This window comes from Solanum verrucosum, unplaced genomic scaffold (assembly GCF_900185275.1).
Source record: "Solanum verrucosum unplaced genomic scaffold, falcon-dt-bn FXZP01000235.1, whole genome shotgun sequence".
Classification (NCBI taxonomy): Eukaryota; Viridiplantae; Streptophyta; class Magnoliopsida; order Solanales; family Solanaceae; genus Solanum; species Solanum verrucosum.
The window spans coordinates 3,922,311-3,944,604 of record NW_026019948.1 but is presented as its reverse complement, the minus strand read 5'-3'; the positions used below and the strand labels follow the sequence as shown (position 1 = coordinate 3,944,604).

The window sequence follows — 22,294 nt, the reverse complement described above, 5'->3', positions numbered from 1 at the left end:
TATAAAAATAGCTAACACACATTTTTTCAATAGGAAAATAGTGATTGACAAATCTAAAACAAGAAAAATAAGGAAAAGGAAAACCCTTTTTGGTCCTACAAAATCATTAAAACTATGTGAATCAATGATGCTTGAACTCTTCATAAATATCATTGATGTGTGTTGGATACTTTTAGAATATAATTTTTAAGAATTCGACATAGGTACCACAATATTTTTGAAGTATGAACCAAATAAAAGTCCATTATGAGGTTCTAGATTGAAAGATTGAAATTTGGAGATACTATTAAGCAGTATAACTGTCCTACCTAACTTGGACACCAAATCTTTTTATTAACATCAAAAAATGGTAAAGCCAACTTTAGACTATGAGTCAAAGCAGTTTAACTCCAAGCCACTAATTTCAAATCTACCTTTTACTCCTCCAAATGAAATTTTCCAAACAATGTAAATATAAACTATAAAATCATTACCAATTATTCATTCACATCCACATTTGAAAAATTAACCTTATTCAAATCATAAAAAATGATCAAACTGATGGAAAATTTGAAAGTTTCTATATCAGTACATGACATTATTTTGCTAACTCTTGTACTAAGTTTTTCAACTTTCAAAGTTGTAAATTGTCAAATAAACACAGCATGTACAAGTACAATAATTAGTACTTTCAGACCTTGTTTAAATTACCTTACTGGAAGCAGTAGCAATGGCTCTTCACCAACTGAAGATTGCTGCAATTCACTTAAGTCATCAATGAGTGATAACATTGATTGTGTATGTCTTATTGTTACTGGGAATGTTCCTGTCTCGATACCGTTTATTCGTACTCTGGCACTTTCACTTCCTCAAGCTTGTAATAGTGGTGTGCCTGTACAGTGTAGTGGTAAGTACTTATTCATGGATTCGTGCTTTCTGGTATATATATATATATATATATATATATATATATATATATATATATATTATGTTTTAATTATGAACAAATTTTCTCAAAGTCAGTTTTTTCATTTGTTTACTTTTGCAGCTTCAGGAGTTCCTCTTCCATCTCCAGGTATATTAAAGCTTTCAATGCATGCAATTGAACCTAATAGCATCAACTACGTCTCAATCTCAAATTATTATTTCTTCTGTTCCAACTTATGTGACATTCTTTTCTTTTTAGTCCGTCTTAAAATGACTGTCAGGCCTTTCTATAGTTAGAAACAACTTGACTTTAAAATTTTATTTTTATCCTTAATGAAATGATTTATAGCCACAAGACGAATTAACCCAAATGAGGGTAACCAATATAATGTTGCAAATTCTCTCTTTACTTCATTGAAATAAGTTTTTTTTTCTCTTTCAATTAACAAGAGTAAGTTGCTATTTAATTTAACATGACAGGTCCGGCTTTGTTCGCACCACCACCTGCTCCTGTTGCTCCTCCTCCTCACCATCACCATCACGTTCCTGCTCATCCTCCTCGCCACCAACGTGCTGCTGCTTTTCCTCCTTCTCTTGCTCCTCATGGTTCACGAGGTAATTCTGACCACTATATTCATATTATGGGAAAAAGGTCTGATATACTCTCAGTTTTTCCATTTTGGTAATGATGAGGGTATATGTGAGTCACTTTTGTAACGAAAGATATATCAATTCTAAATGACAAAATTGAGGAGTATATATATCAGACTCTTTTCTCTTCATATTAAAATGATGAAATTCATGCAGACCTAACAAAAAAAAAAGTTCTACACAATTGAACATAAATAGATTAGACGAATATACTAATTACTCCCTCTGTTCATCTTTACTTGTCTACTATACTATTTTGATTTTGTGATATCTAATAGTACTTGTCCAGTTTATAAAATCAATAAATAATCTACCATTTTGTGTCTATTTTATCCTTGCTATTAAATACTGTTCATTTTTCAATCTTTTATCATTTACTGCTTCTTGATTCTTATGTCAAAGTCAATAGTGAATCATTCTTGTTGGACAGAAGGAATAATTAGAATACAAGTTTAGTCATGCTAATATGTTTTAAGTACTTTTACATTGTTTTCATTTGTTACTGAATTGGCACAACTTAATTGTTTACTTCAGTTGGTAAAGCATCAGCAGAACCAACACCAGAAGTTGATCCACCATCCATAGAAGATGATGAACCAACTGTTGAAAAACCGACGACGACGGTGGCATCTCCACCAAAACCTTCATTACTACCAAAGACGACGCTTCAAAAACCCAACAACACTTCAGCATCTTCTTATATTTCTTCGTTCTCGTCCCTTTTTATGCTAATGCTTGTTGCACTTATAACTTTATTTGTTGAGAAATCCTGAACATTGTTTTAATTAAACCTTGGAGCCTTTAGGGTCCTTTTGCACTATTGTAATTTTTGTATTACAAAGGTTATGCACTAAAAAAATGTAAGCTGCAGCCATCAAAGGAAATTTGTGATGTTTAGTCTTTTGATTTACATTTCTTGATCTGATTCATCATATTTTTTTATTACACAAGTTCTATGATTAGTGAGATTTTGATTATTGTAAATATTTTGCTAGAGACTATAAGTGTTTATTTTTGGTAATTTAAAGGATCAAAACTGTTAAGGACATACTTAAGGAACTATTTTGAATTTACCCTCAAGTATAATAGACCATTTTTGTTAACTTTTGACAAATTTAAATGACCAAAATTGATAAGTACATACTTAAAATACTATTTGAACCTAGCTTCAAATATAAAACACCAAAACTTACATCAGGGACAATTTTATTTAGAGATTGCCATGAGGCCAGAACCCCCTTTAGACCTAGCTCCAAAAATCCAAATTCAGAGCGAAATGATAGATCTTGATGAGATGAATTGAACACAACAAGAATCTTTTCAAAATTTCATCCATAACTGCTGAAAATCATAATAACACACGTAATCACTATAGCGAAATCCCAAAAGCGAAGTGTCAACAATTTTCAAAATATTTTCCAATAAAATATTGTTGTGATTCATGATTTCTCAGTTGTTAGGGATGATAGTCTATCACTAGATCTACCTCTCCACAAATATTCATGAGATTCTATCTTGTCATTTGAGAGAAATCAATTGTCAATGTTTAACGAAATTTCAATTTGTTTAATAGTGTATAGAATTATATATTATTGTATATGAGCATATACCTTTTACAATTTTGTATAATATTGTATATTGAATATATAATATTGTATTTCTTACCAACCCAATTGGACTGACCCACATTCGAAATATAAAGGGAAAATTACGCGGTTAAGCAAACTTATACTACTTAATTACTCATCATAGCTATAGTTTGCTATAATTATCACTCACGACTAACATTATACATTAATTACGCGGGCTGACTTCGAGTTTGTATAATTAGTCATGTTTGTATATGTATAATTCGTCAGAATATACAAATACATATGTATAATATACAATTATCTAACCTATATACATATACAATTCACCTCTCTCCCACTCTCTGTCCTCTCTCGCTCGCCTCTCTCCTCTCTCTCCCAATCTCGCTCGCCTCTCTCCTCCCTCTCCCAATCCCGCTTGCTATATATACAATTGCATATGTATAATATACAATTATCTAACATATATACATATACAATTCACCTCTCTCCCCCTCTCTGCCCTCTCTCTCTCGCCTCTCTCCTCCCTCTCCCAATCTCGCTCGCCTCTCTCCTCCCTCTCCCAATCTCGCTCGCCTCTCTCCTCCCTTTCCCAATCTCTCTTGCCATATATACAAATATATATGTATAATATACAATTATCTAACCTATATACATATACAATTCACCTTTCTCCACTCTTTCCCCCCTCTCTCTCGCCTCTCTCCTCTCTCTCCCAGTTTCGCTCGCCTCTCTCCTCCATATAACATGTAGCTACGAATTGTAATTATCAAACTATAGCTATGGAGAGTAATTAGACTATTTTTGAGTGGCTATATGTGAAAGTTCCCCAAATATAAATACACAAAAAGAAAAGAAAGCTGTAAAATCATTTCACACCATATAATAGTCAAAAGCTTCCAACAGCCAAAGGACTATTATAGCTAATTAAGAAGAATCTGGTAATTATTATAATAGGAATAATAGCCAAATATATGTTCAGTTTAAAAGAAAAGTAAGGTTAGAAAATAATCAATCAATGCTATTTAAGGAAGGAAATATCAAAGCTTTGGCAATGGACAATTTCATGTAATGAAGGCCATAATTGCTAATTAAATGTAGGAATATTTCATGGATATAAACTTTATTTTTGAGATATTAAAGAATATTTTTCCATGTTATAGTGACTAGTAAGGGGTCGGAATAATATTCATTTGAAAATCACATCAAGACAATAAAGAATTTGAAAACAAGATAATAATTAACAAATTATCTTTTAGAATATTCTAATTAGATATTTTAAATTTTCAAAATTTAATCATTAGGAATTTGATTTTATCTCACTCTATTAGCTATTTTAGAAGCTATAAAATCACACTCTTTGTTAGCTTGATCATTCAAAGTGCATAGAAACACATAGACACTACCAAAGACTATACATTCATATTATATTATCTCTAGAAAGAATAATGGCAAAGCTTTTGACTTTTGTCCTTCTCGTCGTTGCTCTATTTTTTGGTAATAAAAAATATTTAGTTTGTTTCTTTACGATTCTAACCTTCAATATATGCTATTGTTAGCTTCTGGTTTCTAGTTTTATATCAGAAGAGCTTGTTGAATCTTAGGGATACATCTATATCGGGTAAAATATCCTTAAGGAAAGTGTCTTTTGACACGCCTCAAGCTATGATAATTCCCTATATAAGTATTTGTGATTAAGTATTTTTCTGTAAGATTTCCAACAATCAATACTCAGTCTTGACTCTTGTTGTTAATTTGCAGTTGGAACAATGATCCCATCAGTTGAATCAAAAACTTGCTACCAAATACATCCAGAAATATTGTGTGAGCAAGGCAAAGTTGAGCCAAAATGTTTACCATTTTGCAAGCAAAAATTTGGACCAAAAGGTGGTGGTCAATGCATTGATCAAATTGGGTTTGAAGGTCCATTTTGTGCTTGTGATTATCCTTGCTAGTCACACTTTTCTATTTTCTTTATATCTTAATAAACTTTTAGTATTTCTACATGGAATTTTGGCTATCCATTTTAATTTGATAGGGATATCAAAATAATAATAATGTACTTTATATTTTGGGATTTGGTTAATGCTAATTCTTCCATTATAGAGTTTGCCTTCTTTTGCTCATTTTTTCTCAGCTTCAATATGCAACGATAGTGTGTTAATTAGAGAATGCACCCAATAGGCGTAGCAATTTGATAACTCAATAATGAGAATATATATATAGATTCATATCAAACATAGAGTCGCAATCAAGTGGAGTCGCGTGGTCATGGATCTAAATCTGCAGAAAAGAGTTTAGCAAGTGTAGTATAAATACGGGAAACAATGTATTTTCGGTAAATATCATTAATTGATCACAACAAAATAATAATGACGAGGATTAGTCTATGAAAACACTTGCATTATTAATTAAACAAATGCCTACTCTCAACATTGCAATTAGCCGAACATAAAAAATAAAAATAAAAGTTCTCCACATTAATCTAATAATAAACATAAGTTATAGTCGGAGTTTTCCTCTGAAGCATATGGTTCAGTTGAGGGAGATTCGATTTGTCTATATTTGATCCTTTAATTTATTATGTTTTTTTTCCTGTAAAAACTCATTTAAAGTGTCTATTATAGTTATTAAAGTGATATATTTAGATGGAAGGCCTTGATATGTTCAGTTGCTGCCTTCGTCATTCTTCATTTTGGCTTGATATTTTCTGCTTTACAGTGTTAGCAGAGTAAACAAGTGTCAGATTTCTGTTGGGAGAATTATATTTCATGCTAAAGTTACTAGCAAATGCATTTCAAGTAGTGTCTTTCGTTTCTTTATTTAGAATTAGAAAGAAGTAGTCTTGTTATGTACCTGACTCACTTAAAGTTTGGAACTCATTATTCTTTGAGAAAGTGTGGACAATCTTATGATTTTGCAGTACACAATTCATGAAGACTTTTTGCAAGGAGACACTTTCAGCAGGAGCTTTTTTCATCTAATTCTGTTCTGATTGATTATCAGGAAACTTCATTGTCCCCTGCAACTTTGACTGCTGGTCTATCTCCTCAGTGATCATATATACATGATGCCATTTGTTGAAATGATAGCTGCTGGAATATTACGTGTTGTTGGTCTATGTTTCCAGTGGAGCTGGTATGGGAGCATTGAGAAATTCCTTGTAGAATGGAAATAGAGAGTTACTACTAAACACACGGATTTGCCTTCTGGGTTGAGCTTGTCCCAGTGCGGGTTACCTCTCCCATGATTTGCAAGCAATTGCATAGGAGCGGGGGTTTTGCCCTATGCGTACCCAAAGGGTAAGGTCTATAGAGAAAACATCTCTACCTCCTCAGGTAGGGGTAAGGTCCGTGACTCTGCGTACACTCTACCCTTTTCAGACCCCATTGGGGCGGGATTACTTAGGGTATGTTGTTGTTGTTGTACTGTTTCTCAGAGATATCTGGGAACGGCAAGAGAGGCATGATCATACTAGTTGAGATTAAATGCTGTACTGAATCCAATGAGATGTGAGTTTCAATTCATGTAGGCAGCAAACATACTAGTTGAGATTAAAGGCTAGCTGCATCAAACTATCTCTGGTTCTGGTGTATGAAAGAAGGTTGTTGAATTATATTGGTATCGCATTTCAGGCTTCATTCGTTGCATTTTTCATACTTTTCGATGTAAAATCTATCATAACATTCAAGCTTTACAACTCTCAACCACCACTTGCATTCAGGATGTACACATTTGACACAATAAACATCAGGCAAATTGGGAATATCTAGCTCGCTCTTATTCTTGAATGACATACCCAAGTAAAAATTTGTTTCGTCATCTTGAGCATGAGTAGATCGATGTTCTCGATGTAGGACTAGGAGTAACACTAGGAGTTCTCCATCAACGTTTCAAGCACATATTAATTGATTTGTGAATAAAGGTATATAGTAGCAAGATTTGAAGTTGATTTGGATCAATTTTAATGTAAAAATGTGATGGGTGAATTTCTACACAAGAAGTCATAGTTATCGTCCTAAATCCTGACTATCACCATAACTTGTTGTTAAGGCAAGTCTTGCCAAATATCAGATAAGCAATCCGTCATGGGGTGATCAATGTAAAACATTGCCATCCCCTAATTACTAGTAAAATATTCGCAGTTAATAATCAATTTTAGAGAACAATGAACAATATATAAATATTCTACGCAAGATTCTAGTAGGAAATTTTCGATTTGCTAGAGAACAGTGGGGGAAGTGCCTTATTGACCTGGAATATAGTAACATAGTAGGGTTTCATTGGGAATGAAATTCAATGTAAATACCAAACACGCGGTGAAAAATCATCAAACAATATAAAACACTTTTTAATCTATCGACACAAAAGAAAAGTTAACTATAATGACTTAAAAACAAAACAGAAATAATTTTAAACTTCTAATACAGAGTATCATCATTAGAAGAAATTAAAGCCTCTGCATATGTTCGATCAATGAAAAGTGAAACTTGAGTCCCAGCAATTCCAAATTCTTTCAACTTTCGTTTTGATTTGATTATTTCATCAGCAAATTCATTCAACTCTCGAGTCTTCGAATCATAAATCACCACAGATCCATTTTTATCGCTCCTGAAAAACAAAAAATCTTTAGTATTACCCTTTTTAAGGAACACAGGACCTGGTTCTTCAATTTTTTAACATTTTTTTCCACGAGCTATGCGTGGATTCTTCCTTCTTCTTCATACTACAAACTTCCAGATAGTCCAGCTTATTCCAACAAGGTTTAGCTTTGAAAGGTAACGAAAATTTAGCAAAATAAATCCATTCTCCTATAGTAAACGATGTCGTATTTGGGACCCGGGAGATTGATGCTGATTCACTGAGGTTCTCCGGGTTCCAGAAAACGATTTTGTCAGGCAATGGTACAACTAGAAGAAAAACTCCATTGATGTTAGAATTGATAAATTTTAGGGCCAATTGATGACTGATTACGGAAGGAGGATCAATAATCGTGTTGTCAATCGAGTGGTCTCGTTCTGTTTTGAAGCCCTTTATGATTTGGTTCAGGTAATAATGGTGCTTGGTGAATTGATGAGCTTCAATTAGAGAACGCCATGATTTGCAAACGGATTTGAACCTTACAAGTGATTTCCTTGGAATATTTAGGAGTATATTAATCGTGATATCAATAGGGAAGTTATTGGTATTAGCCATTGATGAATTTTGGAGACTGGTTGGAAGGTTTAGGGTTTAATATAGGCATAATACATATTTTGACCCCTAAATTTGGCTTCAAATTTTAATTTTGACCTTTAACTTTGTAAGTGCACAAATAGGCACTTTAACTATCCAAAACTTAAACAAAAAAACACTCGGATCCTACCTGGCAAAATGCGTGAAATACACTCAAATTAGGCGCGTCAGATGTAAAAATTCAACGGGTCAACAGTAAAAAAAGCATTGAAAGGACAATTAAACCCTTTTTATATTCTTTTCAACAATTTTCCCCTCTTTTTTGCATTATTTGTTGTTTACTGCAAAATGCAAGTGACATTTAATAAAATTTTTTGTTATTACGAAAAAAAATTATAATGAAGTTTTTTTTTGGCAAGAAGGAAAAAGGAACACGTGTAGTACTAATTTTTTTTTTTGAGATTCAATCATTTTTTTTGTCTTTGAAATATTTCTAGCTGTTAATTACTGTAATTTATAGTACTTTCTAAGAAATTTTCAAATAATATATATTATTTCATTTGTCCGAATTTATGCGTCACCGGTAAAATTTGAAGAGTCAATCAGATCTTTTATATATTTTTATATCTTTTAAATAATTAAGTAATTAATTATCGTGATTTATAATATTTTATACAATTATTTAGTATGGTAAAAGAAATTTAAAAGAAACACGCATCCTTCAATAGTAAAATATGGGTCCCCCTTTTTTTTTTACAGGTTGACCTCCTGTCTGTATAGTCTTTTTTTGTTCAGAAGGAAAAAGGAACACGTGTCGACCCCAAGGTCCTCTCTATTCCCGCTTATTATATTATATACTAGTGATGAAGAGCCCGTGCTAATAATTAATTTAAAAGTTAATTTTTAATTGACGTTAAATAAATAGTTTTAAATTTTAAATTTGAATAAATTATATATATTTATATGGTAGTAAATGTTCATGTTAGCTCAAATGAATACATCACTATTAATAAAGCTTGAAGTTTAAAGAAAAATCCTTAAATGACCAAAATAACCCTTAAACTCAATTTTAATCACAAAAAGCATACATGTCCACGGTCTGGTGGCTGATTCATCAACTAATTTTTTGTATGTTTTTTCAAAAATATTTTAGTTGCTAATTTGTTATAATTTATAAAAATCATTAACGTCATTTTCGAATAACTTATAGTATTGTTAACTTTCAATAATATATATTGTTTCATCTATTCAAATTCATGTGTCACCAATAAAATTTCAAGAGTCAACAAAAAATTTTCTAAAAAAAATATATTTTAATTATGATTTATAGTACTTTTAAATATAACGTATAGTGTGTTTGTAGGCTCTTATTAGATTGAAAAAATATTTTAAATTAGTAATTATTGTAATTAATAGTGTATATTACGTAATTTTCAAATTTGTAATAAATTTTTTTAAATATTAAGTCTAATAATTTATAGTATCTTAAATGTAATCTTTGAATACACATAAATTAAAAAAAGAAATAAGACAAATAAATTATAAATTGAATAATTGACATTTTCAAATATTAATTTACCACAAAATGAAAGTGAAGGAAGAAGTTGTGAGGCAAAAATAAAGAGAAATTATTTGAAAAGGTGTCAAATAGACTGGAAAACGGGCCCATATGCATTGAATAGTTGGCAGCCATTGAGTGGGTCATTAATACACGTGGCAGCGTGTGCATTTCACGCTTTTGGCTCCAAAAATCGCGTGTTTATTTATTTAAAGGTAGGATAGTTAAAGTGCCTATTTGTGCATTATGAAAGTTGGAGGTCAAAGTTAAAATTTGAAGCCAAGTTTAGGGGCCAATATATGTATTATGCCTTTAATATAAGGGGCAAATTCCAGCATAAAATAATGACATAATACATAAATATGTCATTTAATTTGGCTTCAACTGACATATATGTCCTCCAACTTTGGGTGTGCACAAATAGACTCTTAAACTTATATAAAATTGAACAATTAAACACACATGTCAGGTAGAACACAAAATTGTCATGTATGATAAATGTGTCTATTTATTCAATTTTATACAAATTTAAGTGCTTATTTGAACACATCTAAAGTTAAATGTCATGTTTATATGTTATGTTTAAAATAATAGAGTGTAAGAATAATTAATGAAAAAGCATTATATTTGTCTTTGTATTTTTACAAATAAGTCATATTCCGTTTAAATTTAAACCAAATAAACAATATTGATACTAAAGTTCGAAAAAATGGTACAGAGCATCAGAAACAAATAAAGATATATTTCCATTATAATGTACAGACTTTAATGCATTGACATAATTATTTTTGGCATGAAATACATTGTAGTTCTGTTTTCTTCAACCCAAGAAACATAGTATTAATCTACATTTTAACTGCTATGTTAAAAAAAAAAAAAAAAACCACTACATGTAAATGTCCTGAGAATATCCAGCACAATATACTACATGTAAATGTCGGTGCGCCTATATGTGTATTGTTGAGACATAATAAAAATTAAGTAATTAAAAGTACACTCTTTGACAAATTAAACTTTTTTGATGAGATAATCATACACTTTATATGAAAATAAAGAACAGACAAAGTTTCTAGATTCATCAGAACAAAATTGATGTGTCTCCATAAAGAAGAAACGGATTAATTACTAGGCCTTATAGTCCATAAAGTCGAATATAGCTTGGATTGGGAGACTTACCTAGGGTTGACTAAAATTATTAATCACTAAACACACATCATATTTTGGGTAATTTCTATAATATCTAATTAAATAAATTCAGAGGTGACATGGATTTTGAATTATAATTGTATTTTATTGGGATAAGGGTCTGAAAAATATCCCAACTTTGGTCGGATTTGATGTTGCGATACTAAACTTTTATAAGGATCTATTACCTCCCTAGACTATTTAATATCGTATTTTTTACCCTCTGAACTATTTAATAGTGAATTTTAAAGGTATATATGTGCCCACGTGGACACATTACTATTTATAATTTTGTATTATTTTTTATGTCCACGTGGGCAAATATATATGTTTAAAATACGGTATTAAATAGCCTAGGGAGGTAATATGTCCGTATGAAAGTTTAGTATCGCAATAGCAAATCCGACCAAAATTGGGATATTTTTCAGACCCTTATCCCTATTTTATTTAAAAGATTCTGAATAAATTTTCTATACCGTATAGAAACCTGATAACGGATAACTTTGCTATTGACTATAGTAATATCTAGAATTCATAAACTCAAACCCTAGCCAAAAAATTTCAACAGCAACACAACAAGTTCGACAATTCCTTTTCTGTGTATCGAATATCCTGCTAAGAAAAAAAATGAAAATTTTGTACATTATTATAGGGGAAACTAATCAAATACCTCCATAAAAGCAAAAATAATTACAAACATATACCCCTTTATATTCATACCTCACTAAATAATTATACTATATATCCCCAACTAATTTCGCTTAATGATAATGAAATCAGTATCATCTATTATATTGGTATCATTAAAACTGATAATTTCTCTTAGCTGATACTAAATCAGTATCATTTACCGTATTGATATCATTAAGACTGATAATTTCGCTTAATTGATACTAAATATATATATATATATATATATATATATATATATATGAGAGTTGAACTTTAGCGCAATGAACTCAAGGAAGACACTAACATTTAAATATAAAAAAATCAATTTGTTTTTATTTAATTCTGAGCATTATACAATGGTAGTGGAAAATGAAATTAAAATGAATGAATGAATTAAAAATAAATTCCACTATTTTAATCTTCATTGTCCCCTTTCTCCTTTTAGGGTGATTCCCTGCATTCTTGGTCCAGCTCAAGACGTGAGGCTCTGAAATTCACCTGTTAAAAATAAAACACAAAAATTATAAATTTAAAAACATATATAGTTTGAATATTCAAGTCGACAAATTAATAATAATAATAATAATAATAATAATTAAAAAAATAAAAAAATAAAAAATGCTCTTCCATTACCAAATATTACCTACACTAGTTCTGATAAATTAAATTTATTTTGAAATATTTGAAGTTTAAAAAAGAATGATTTCATATAACAATAAAGATATTTAGTCTCATGAAGATGCACAAAAATCTTAAAAGACTAATAACATGAACAATCAGGGACGTAAAAAAGAAAGGTACCTTTAAGCGCCTGATAACCACAATCAGTTTCACATCTCAATGCACAATAAGTAGAGCCATGGCCATTCGAAGTGCAATCCCTTTGACAATTTTCGTTGCAGCTGTCGAAAGTTGCAGCCTCGGAAACGTGAACAACTGATAGTACTATCATGCACATTAGAAATACTGATACAAGCTTATTTGCCTCCATTTTTTCACGAAGGCTAATTTTTTTTTTTTTTTTGTTAATAGATTTTGCTTTGTTTTTTTTTTTTTTTTTCTAGTTGATTTTTTTTTGCTTTATTAGCTTGGGACGATTTGTTAAACATAATGAGATTGAATATTTATAGGAGTTTTCAACCCTTTAAATCCAAGGATATACCTTAAAGTAAGGAAATGTTTGTGGATTTCCTTGGATTTTGGAAATTAGCACTTTCGAATTAAAGAGTTATAAGACCCGTATTTCATAAATTAGAGAGAAATCAATATTTCGTACGCTATTGTTTAGTCACTATTCGAAACTACCAGGATCTTCAAAAATAGAATGAAAAAGAATGGAAAAAATCGAGTCCATTGAATGCATAGTATCCCCTTAAGGAAATTATTCCCCTTTAGTATCCGACGTTTAAAGGAATACATCCTGATCTCAAGATAGAACGATTCTGTTTAGTAGTGTATTGATACAAAAACAATGGTGTTAGTAAGTCATTCAACAAGAGCAAAGTACACAAATATTTAATTGTCCAGAAGAAGAAGAAGAAGTTCAAATTTTTTGTTGTTTTAAAATGAGAGGAAAATCCTCTATTTATAGACAACAAATGGTAGTGTGAACAAATGATTATTGTGTCTTATCAGAAATGTTACAACGCTTTGGAAAAGTTACAACCTTTCAGAAATGTCACAACATTTCAAAAAAGTCACAACTTTTATTTTTTTATTTGTCGATTTTGATAAATTAAAAGATATATTTTTTAAATATTATCTTTATCATTAACTATCTACATAAATTATTTATAGTTAATTTTAAAAAAAATTAATTTAATAAAATAAAAATAAATCCATATACTATTTTTCTTAAGAGAAGGCCAAGTAAGGTCAAGTTAAAAAAATAGAAGGAGAAATAAATCTTCACCGACGTGGACAACACTTTTGCCATTAACTTCTTATTAAATATAAAATTAATATTCTTTTAAAACTTTTCAGTATTAGGAGCTTCTTTAAGACAAAACGTTTATCCCCTTGGTCTCAAATATATGTTTGTATTTCTCTTTAAACTTTCCTTAAGAATACAACAATTAAGAGGGGTTTTTGATTATTTTATTTTCATTTATATTTTAAAATAAAGCCTCTTTTCATTAAATATTTACTTCATTGAGATGTTTGTAGTCTTCAAGAACAATTATTGCTATGAAATTTTGTTATTTTCAACATTGAAATGACAAAAGTAGTTTGAAACAACTATTCTTAAAAATCACGATAGATAATTTGAGACGGATGAAGTAGTAAGTACTTTTAGACAATGAATTTTATTACTACGAAAAGTGACTTTAGTTTCTTTATTTCAACTCTAGATGGCTCGTGTATGTGCTCAACATTGGGCATTTTTTCAACATTGTTGTGCAAATGAAATTCAATTTTGAGGAAGGTAATTTTCTATATACATTTATTTGTGAAACAAAATTAAACAATTATATATATTGTTGAGTTTACTAGAAAGACAAAAATGATCAGATTGTTTATGTTCATGTGGTTCAACGAATACAAAAGATGATTGATTCGAATAAAATCGGAGTTCTAATCTAGCATATATACCAAGTTAAGTAATAGTGAAAGTCGTGACTAATCGGGATTCTATGTATTTACGCAAACACTTTTTTTGAAACACATTAAAAAGTAAGTAAGACAGATAAATTGAAACGGAGAAAATATTATTTTGGATGGTGAAGCTATAATTATTAATACATAAACTTCAGAGTACATGAACTGATCATTGTACAACATATGACTATATTACATAAGTATAGGCAAATTGATATATACATATTTAAACAAGATGACATAAATATCATTAAATACATAATTTAACAAAAAAAAAGAGATCAAATGTCATTCTTGAGAAAGGTAATAAGGAGTGGCGATTAAGTAAAGCTCACTCTTTTTTGCTGCCGTTATTCCACAACTTTCAGTCATGTCCATATCCTTAGGCTTCACACCATCAGGTAATTTCCAATCAAAATGATACAACAATTTAGCTAGTGGAAGATAAACATTGATCAAACCAAATGTAATTCCAGGACACATTCTTCTTCCCGCACCAAAAGGAAAATACTCAAAGTTATTCCCCATGTAATCTATAGAGCTTTGCTCGAATCTCTCAGGTATAAAGCTTTCTGCGTCTAACCAATACTTTGGGTCCCTCCCCATCGCATAAACGTTAACCATGACTCTTGTTTTTAATGGGATAGTGTAACCATTGATGTTTGTTTCTTCCATGCATTCTCTAGGTATTAAGAGAGGGAATGGAGGATGAAGTCTCAAGGTTTCTTTAACAACTTGTTTTAGGTATTTCAATTCTTCAATATCATCTTCATTGAAAGTTTCTTTTTCTTTGAATGTTTTACTTACTTCTGCTTGTGCTTTTGTTAATACACTTGGGTTTCTCATCATTTCTGTCATCGCCCATATTGTTATTGTTCCTGAAGTTTCTGTTCCCCCGGCGAACATGTCCTACATTCATTATTAATCAAAGAAGAATTGACAATCAAATACTTCAAGAAGATCTACAATATCCTTTCATGGAGATCAAATAAATTTCAAGGAAGTCCATATCATCCTACTTCGAGAAATACACCACTAATGTTCCCCGAATCACAGAGAAATCTTAAAAGAGAAAAAACAATGGATCAACAGATTTGTACTCTCATTGTTTTATCAATAACATTATGTTTCTTTATACTTTATTTGCAAACGATCAAAAATTTTGAAAATTACTTTTTCTAGCAAAATAAGTTCCTTAAAAATAAAATAAATAACTTTTTTAATGGAAGTAAGGAAAAGTGGTATCCCACACTAATTGTGTCCTCTCAATCCTCCTATACACCTCATCTTCACCCCTATCCTATAGCTCTCAGGCCCCATCCCCATCACCACACCCCTACCTCCACCTTCACCTCCATTTCCACCTCCACCCGATCTCCCATAGTATTTGCTTAATATATATATAAATGCTTTTAGGTTATTATTGAACACACGAAAAATTCACTTATTTTTCCTAGAAAATATTTTCCATGAACACACCCTTAGATTTTTTTTATTTTTTTTTAAAATTATAAGTAAGAATACTTACAATCATAATTGCTTTGATGTTGTCATTGGTGATTGGGATTTTAAGTTCCCCACTCTCCATTAATCTTAGTAGAACATCAACTAAATCTTCACCTCCAAACGCACCATTTCCCTTTTTACCACTTGCAATATTCTTCTTGTGCTTATTGATTACATCCTCAACAATAGCATCAACATTTTTGTGAAGTTTCAAGATTCTACTCCTCAATCCACTTACCACATGAAGGATCTTGATTGAAGGGAAAATGTCAGCCACACTAAATCCACCTGCCAATTCCACTAATTCCCTTAGTATTTCAATGAATTTCTCTTCATCTTTCAACAATTGATCCCCAAATGCTGCCTTGCATGTCATTGAACTCTCATACCTTAAAATCTGCTCTGTAATGTTTATCGGCTCGCCACGTGTTGATGACTGGATGAGTTGCACAAGGCGTGAAGCCTCATCCCGCCTGATGGAACTAAAGGATCGGACGTTTTTGTTTGTGAGGAGTTTCAAGACACATACTTTACGCATTTGTCTCCAGTAATCTCCATAAGGACTAAACACGATGTCCGTGCTCTTGTAACATATTATGTCTAAGGATACTAATTTAGGCCTTGATGCAAAAGCGAGGTCGTGAGTTTTCATTACCTCTCGTGTCATGTCCAGAGAAGAAACTACGATTGTAGAAATTTCACCTAGTTGAAGGTGCATGAAAGGCCCATGTTTTTGCCCAAGTTTGTGAGTGCATGATGGGGAAGTCCACCTTCTAATGCCAAGTGATGGACACTTCCTAAAAGGGGCAATTTCCATGGGCCAGGAGGAAGTTTTTTGTTTAAGTTTCTTGATTTTTTCCATTCCACATGTAGCAGATAGAGGGATAATAGGAAAAGGAATAAGAAAATGAAGTTGAATGGAAATTGGAACTCCATTGGTTAGCAAAGGCTAAGAGAGGGGTATCTCAATTATCAAGTTCAAACATAAAATAGGAGTAATACATAAGTGCTTCTTATATAATTGTACAAGTGACCAAAAAAAAATTTAATAAAATGATCATATGTATATATAATACACGAATATTGTTTAAATAGTTATGTAATGTACAATTATTGTAAAAATATATAATCAATTACTGTTTAATTTCTTTTTCATTTCTAGACAAACCAAAAAAAATAGGACAAAACACAATAAGATGTTTTTGGTCTATTAATTATTAAATATGAGATTAGAAATCGTGTCGTAGAGAAGACTCTAAATAAAACGTGTTGTAATGATATTCTGCCAAAAAACGACGGAAGAAAAAGCGACGGACAGCGTCGCTCCAAAAAAGCGACGGACTAAGAGATGCCGTCTGTCGCTTATTAATTAAACTAATTATTTTTAAAATTATTTTAAAAAAAGCGACGGACTGCATCTCTTAGTCCGTCGCTTTTTATTAAAAATAATTATTTATAAATTAAACAATAACCACGTTGTCCGTCGTTTTAATTTATTTTATTTTATTAATTAATTTTAAAAAAAAGTGCCGGACGGCATCTCTTAGTCCGTCGCTTTTTGGTCAAAATATCTAGTCAAACATTGTTAAAAAGCGACGGACAGCATCTCTTAGTCCGTCGCTTTTTAATTATTTTTTTAAAATTTTTTTGTTAAAAGCGACGGACGGCATCGCTTAGTCTGTCGCTTTTTTTCGCGTATTTTTGTTAATTAATTATTTTATATAGATAGTGACGCAGTCCGTCGGTTTTATTAAGAATAATTATTTATTATTTTTTAAAAAGTCACGTTGTCCTTCGCTTTTTATTAATTTTAATTGTTTAATTATTTTTTAAATTAGCGACGGACAACATCTTTATGTCCATCGCTTCTTGGTCAAAATATCTGGTCAAATATTTTAAGAAAGCGACGAACAATGTCTCTTAGTCTGTCGCTTTTTGGTCAAAATGTTGGCCAAACATTTTTTTTAAAAAAGCGACGGACATAGAGACGTTGTCCGTCGCTTTTTTAAAAATATATGCACTAGCAGATGCGATTTTCCCCATTTCTCCATATAAAAAAAAAATTGAGAAATATTTTGATTTAATTTTATTTAAATCGTCTTCCGGATAATGGTTTTGTGTAAAATAAAAAACAAAAAAAAATTATAATACCGACTTTCAGATGTCGGTAAAATTAAATAGTATGTAATAAATTAATATTTTCAATTAACTTTAAATAAATCGTTCTCCGAATGACGGTTTTATATAAGTTAAAAAAATAATTTAATATAAAATACCGACCTCTCGATGTCAATATTATTTAATTAACATGATTACTTTTTATTTATCTTAAAATTTAATGTGATACCGACCTCATGAGGTCGGTATTTTTTATTATATCTAATTACTTTTAATAAAAGCGACATCCAGAGGTCAGTATGTTTAAAATATTTCTATTAATCATAATTTTGCTATTGTGCATAATACTAAAATTTCATTTTACACCTACGATTAATTGTTCAAAAAGTGTAACAATTTTGTATACTTTTACAAATAAAATGTTAGAATTCGTGAAGTAAATAAAAAAATATCTATAATCCATATTTAGAGTATGAAACTACGTTGATATGAATTAGGAGATAATTATACTTATATTTATAGAGTAATGTACAAATCCTATCAGTCCGTCGTCTAATCATAAACTTAATATCTCATGTCATGATGTAGTAGAGGTGAAGAGCTAACATATAATTCATTCCAATATGAAATGCGAGATAGTATTATTATATACGTTCGATCTTGAATGGATGTCAAGTGTAGTGATGACCTCCTAATTATGATGACATGTAAAGGATACTTCATCGGAGTATGAAATACGTTGATTAATTATATATATATATTCCTCGAGTAGTTTAACAAATCAAGTCTTATATACTAGTGGTTCAGATATGAAATACATTATCAATTAAAGAAATATCGATGATCAATTAAAGGAGATTTATATATTAACTTTGATATTGATAAACTTTTGTTGATCAATAAAATTAAATTTATATAATTAGAAGGTATATAATTTAAATTTATAAAATTAACTTGATCGATATATATATATATATATATAATTTAACTACACATCAACAAAAGTTTAATTTAATAAATTTAATTTATCGATCAAGTTAATTTTATAAATTTAAATTATATACCTTCTAATTATATATATGGCCAAACACATATACAACCCCTCTAACTTGTCCACATTTTTCATTTTGGCACTTTATCTTAGCCTTGTTCCATTTTAACCCTTGAACTCCATTTTTTATGTTTCATTTTAACACGAAATACTATTTTTATGATTTATTTATTTTTATATATATTCTTCAATTGCAACTTCTTATTTTAAATCGACATGTGTCATTTAATTTTAGTTAAAAAATTAAAAATTAACAAAAAATAATTCTTTTTAAAAAATAATAATTTCTTTTTAAGAGTGTTATGTATTTTTGTGTGAAAAATAACCGACGAAATTGTGTTGGTTTTCTTTCTTTAAAATCACTGACAACCTTATAACAAAGTCAGTCGAGTTGTAACATTGTTTAGTAGTGTTATTAGCAATGAACAAGATTCTTTTTTTAGTAGTGTTATTAACTAAGTCAGTCGAGTCTTTTTGAAGATGAATTTTTTTATTCGTATTGATTTATATTAAAAATTAAAAGTGAGTATTTGCGTTAAATTTAGATAGCCTAGATGATAAGAAAAAATAAATAAGTAGTGTTATTTAATTTGATTGAATGTTTAAGAAAGAAAATCAAAGAACTTTCGTCAATTTATTTTCATGCAAAAATACAGAGAAATATCAAAAAATAATATTATTGTTTGAAAATTTTTATGTTCGTTCGCGAATGTTTAATTTTTTTAATTAACAGGCACACGTCTATATGTGTTTGGCATATATATATATATATATATATATATATATATATATATATATATATATATATATATGTATCTATGTATGTATGTATATGTATATGTATATGTAAATGTAATTTTAATTAATAAAATCAACCTCAAAAAGTGAGTTTATATTAAAATAAATTAATAAATATCGACCTAAAGAGCTCGGTATATTTAAATAATTATTTTATTTAGATAATATCGACTTCACGATGTCGGTATGTTGACACCCAATTTTGACAGACCTATAACCCTTTCGGAAGTGCTATTTGGTTAAATACGTATTTTTTTAAAAATATTCCGAGTTTAAATTTTTAATCGATTTTGTCTAAAAATAATATATTTTAGTTTGCATGCTTTATAAAATTATCGTAAATATTTTTAAAATTATAAGTAAAACTCGGAATAATTATTTTATTCAAATGTTTTAAAATTTAAGTGATTTTTATTATATAAAATGTTGTAATATTTGTAGTATTTTAATTGGATAGCATTTCTTTAATTTTTCTCGAAATCATTTAATTTTTAGCCCATTCTAATCTAATTCCTTTCAATTTTAGCTTTTCCCTTATTCAATTCATTGCAATTCTAGCCACCTCAATCCAATTTCGTTTTTCAATTATAGCCTCCTATATCAATTTTAGTTGCAATTTTAGCCATTCATTCATTGAAATTATAACCCTTTCGTCCAAATTTTGAAACATTAGTTTAAATCTTAACCGTCCATCCTTTAAGTGAATCCTAGATCAAATCCTAGCCGTTCATCTTAACTAATCCAATGGCTCAAATTAAATCTACCTAACCTTCCTATTTTGACCTAAAAAAAGACCAAACCCTCTAATCCCTCTAATCTCTTCTCTCAAGCAGCCCTAGCTCCTCCTCCCGTCGCCCTCCCGCCGCCGCCCTCCTCCCGCCGCCCTCCACTTCTCATCTCTTCTCTCCTTGCTCCCTCCTGTCTCTTCTCACCGGCGAGACAAATTGCCGCCTATCTCTCGTCTCTCCAATCAACATCAACAGCCGGCGAAGAGAGCAACATCTCCGGCCAACTGACCCCGGCGTCGATCCACTGCCCTTCTCCTTTAATTGAAGGTTAGGGTTTCATAATATTATTTTTAATTTCTTTCAAAGTGAGTATTGAATTTGTTAATTAGTGTATTGAATTAGTTTTTTTATTGATTGTTAGTTTGAGTGATTGTTAGTTAGTAAGTTAAACTTAGGGGTTTTTGATGGTTAGTTTGAATTAGGGATTATTTGATTGTTAGTTTGTGTTTGTTGATTGTGAAATGAAAATTTTAATGTTGGGGTTTGTTTGAATTAGGGTGTCTTAGGATTTGTTTGAAATTTGGTATTTCTTGAGTTAATTAGTTTGATTTTGGAATTGTAAGATTAGATTGAATTAGGGTATTTAAGGAGTTGTTTGAATTTAGGATTTTAGCACTAGTTAGATTTTGGGATTTTAGGACTAGTTTGAATTTGTGATTTCAAGACTAGTTTGAATTTTGAATTTAGGACTAGTTTGAATTATTATTGAAGTTGAACTTAGAATTTGAACATGACTTAGAATTTGAAGTTAAACTTAGAACTTGAACTTGAAATTAGAACTTGAACTTGAACTTAGAATTTGAACTTGAAATTAGAACTTGATCTTGAACTTAAACTTAGAACTTGAACTTAGAACTTGAACTTGAAATTAGAATTTGAACTTGAACTAGAACTTGAACTTGAACTTAGAACTTGAACTTGAAATTAGAATTTGAACTTGAACTAGAACTTGAACTTAAACTTGAACTTGACTAGAACTTGAACTTAAACTTGAACTTGAACTTAGAATTTGAATTAGAACTTGAACTTGAACTTAGAATTTGAAACTTAGAACTTGAACTTAAAGTTAGTTATTGAAGTTGAACTTAGAATTTGAACATGAACTTGAAATTAGAACTTGAACTTAGAATTAGAACTTGAACTTGAAATTATAAATTGAACTTGAACTTAGAACTTGAAATTAGAACTTGAACTTAGAACTTGAACTTAGAATTTAACTTGAACTTAGAACTTGAACTTGAAATTAGAACTTGAACTTGAACTTGAACTTGAACTTGAACTTAGAATTTGAAGTTAAACTTAGAACTTGATGTTGAAATTTGAACTTGAACTTGAACTTAGAAATTGAACTTGAACTTAGAACTTGAAATTTGAATATTGAATTTGTTAATTAGTGTATTGAATTAGAACTTGAACTTGAACTTAGAATTTGAAGTTAAACTTAGAACTTGAACTTGAACTAGAACTTGAACTTAGAACTTGAACTTAAACTTAGTTATTGAAGTTGAACTTAGAATTTGAACATGAACTTGAAATTAGAACTTGAACTTAGAATTAGAACTTAAACTTGAAATTATAAATTGAACTTGAACTTAGAACTTGAAATTAGAACTTGAACTTAGAACTTGAACTTGAAATTAGAATTTGAACTTGAACTTAGAATTTGACTTGAACTTAGAACTTGAACTTGAAATTAGAA

General features: G+C 30.1%; 4 protein-coding genes and 1 pseudogene across 4 annotated transcripts in view; 2 read left to right on the top strand and 3 right to left on the bottom strand.

The window, feature by feature from the left end:
• The window catches only part of LOC125812109 (RAN GTPase-activating protein 1), a 376,170-nt gene extending 367,807 nt beyond the window's left edge, over positions 1-8,363 (bottom strand). Inside the window, exon 1 of the mRNA XM_049491612.1 lies at positions 8,360-8,363. The gene's annotated coding sequence lies outside the window, so the exon portion shown is untranslated. The remainder of the gene's footprint in view (positions 1-8,359) is intronic.
• On the top strand, positions 493-2,330 carry LOC125812371 (non-specific lipid transfer protein GPI-anchored 16-like). The gene is made up of 4 exons (XM_049491880.1): positions 493-886; positions 1,028-1,054; positions 1,387-1,521; positions 2,092-2,330. Exons 1-4 carry the CDS (start codon positions 529-531, stop codon positions 2,328-2,330), a joined length of 759 nt encoding a protein of 252 aa, XP_049347837.1. The 5' UTR covers positions 493-528.
• Positions 4,595-5,101, top strand: LOC125812366 (uncharacterized). Its single transcript, XM_049491866.1, has 2 exons — positions 4,595-4,643; positions 4,908-5,101. The coding sequence occupies exons 1-2, from the start codon at positions 4,595-4,597 to the stop codon at positions 5,099-5,101; spliced, it is 243 nt and encodes an 80-aa protein (XP_049347823.1).
• LOC125813638 (F-box protein At2g14710-like) lies at positions 7,568-8,342 on the bottom strand. The gene is made up of 2 exons (XM_049493107.1): positions 7,840-8,342; positions 7,568-7,757 (listed from the first exon to the last, which is right to left on the bottom strand). Exons 1-2 carry the CDS (start codon positions 8,340-8,342, stop codon positions 7,568-7,570), a joined length of 693 nt encoding a protein of 230 aa, XP_049349064.1.
• A 6,259-nt stretch (positions 8,364-14,622) lies between the features above and the next one.
• LOC125812154 (premnaspirodiene oxygenase-like) lies at positions 14,623-16,785 on the bottom strand (annotated as a pseudogene).
• Positions 16,786-22,294: the final 5,509 nt, after the last annotated feature.

Coding starts and splice junctions, on each gene's coding strand:
- LOC125813638 (XM_049493107.1), bottom strand. CDS start 8,342: ATGGCTAATACCAATAACTTCCCTATTGATATCACGATTAATATACTC. Junction 7,758..7,839: donor GAAGAATCCACGCATAGCTC/GTGGAAAAAAAT, acceptor TTTGTTTTTCAG/GAGCGATAAAAATGGATCTG.
- LOC125812371 (XM_049491880.1), top strand. CDS start 529: ATGATCAAACTGATGGAAAATTTGAAAGTTTCTATATCAGTACATGAC. Junction 1,055..1,386: donor AGTTCCTCTTCCATCTCCAG/GTATATTAAAGC, acceptor TTAACATGACAG/GTCCGGCTTTGTTCGCACCA. Junction 1,522..2,091: donor TGCTCCTCATGGTTCACGAG/GTAATTCTGACC, acceptor TGTTTACTTCAG/TTGGTAAAGCATCAGCAGAA.
- LOC125812366 (XM_049491866.1), top strand. CDS start 4,595: ATGGCAAAGCTTTTGACTTTTGTCCTTCTCGTCGTTGCTCTATTTTTT. Junction 4,644..4,907: donor CGTCGTTGCTCTATTTTTTG/GTAATAAAAAAT, acceptor GTTAATTTGCAG/TTGGAACAATGATCCCATCA.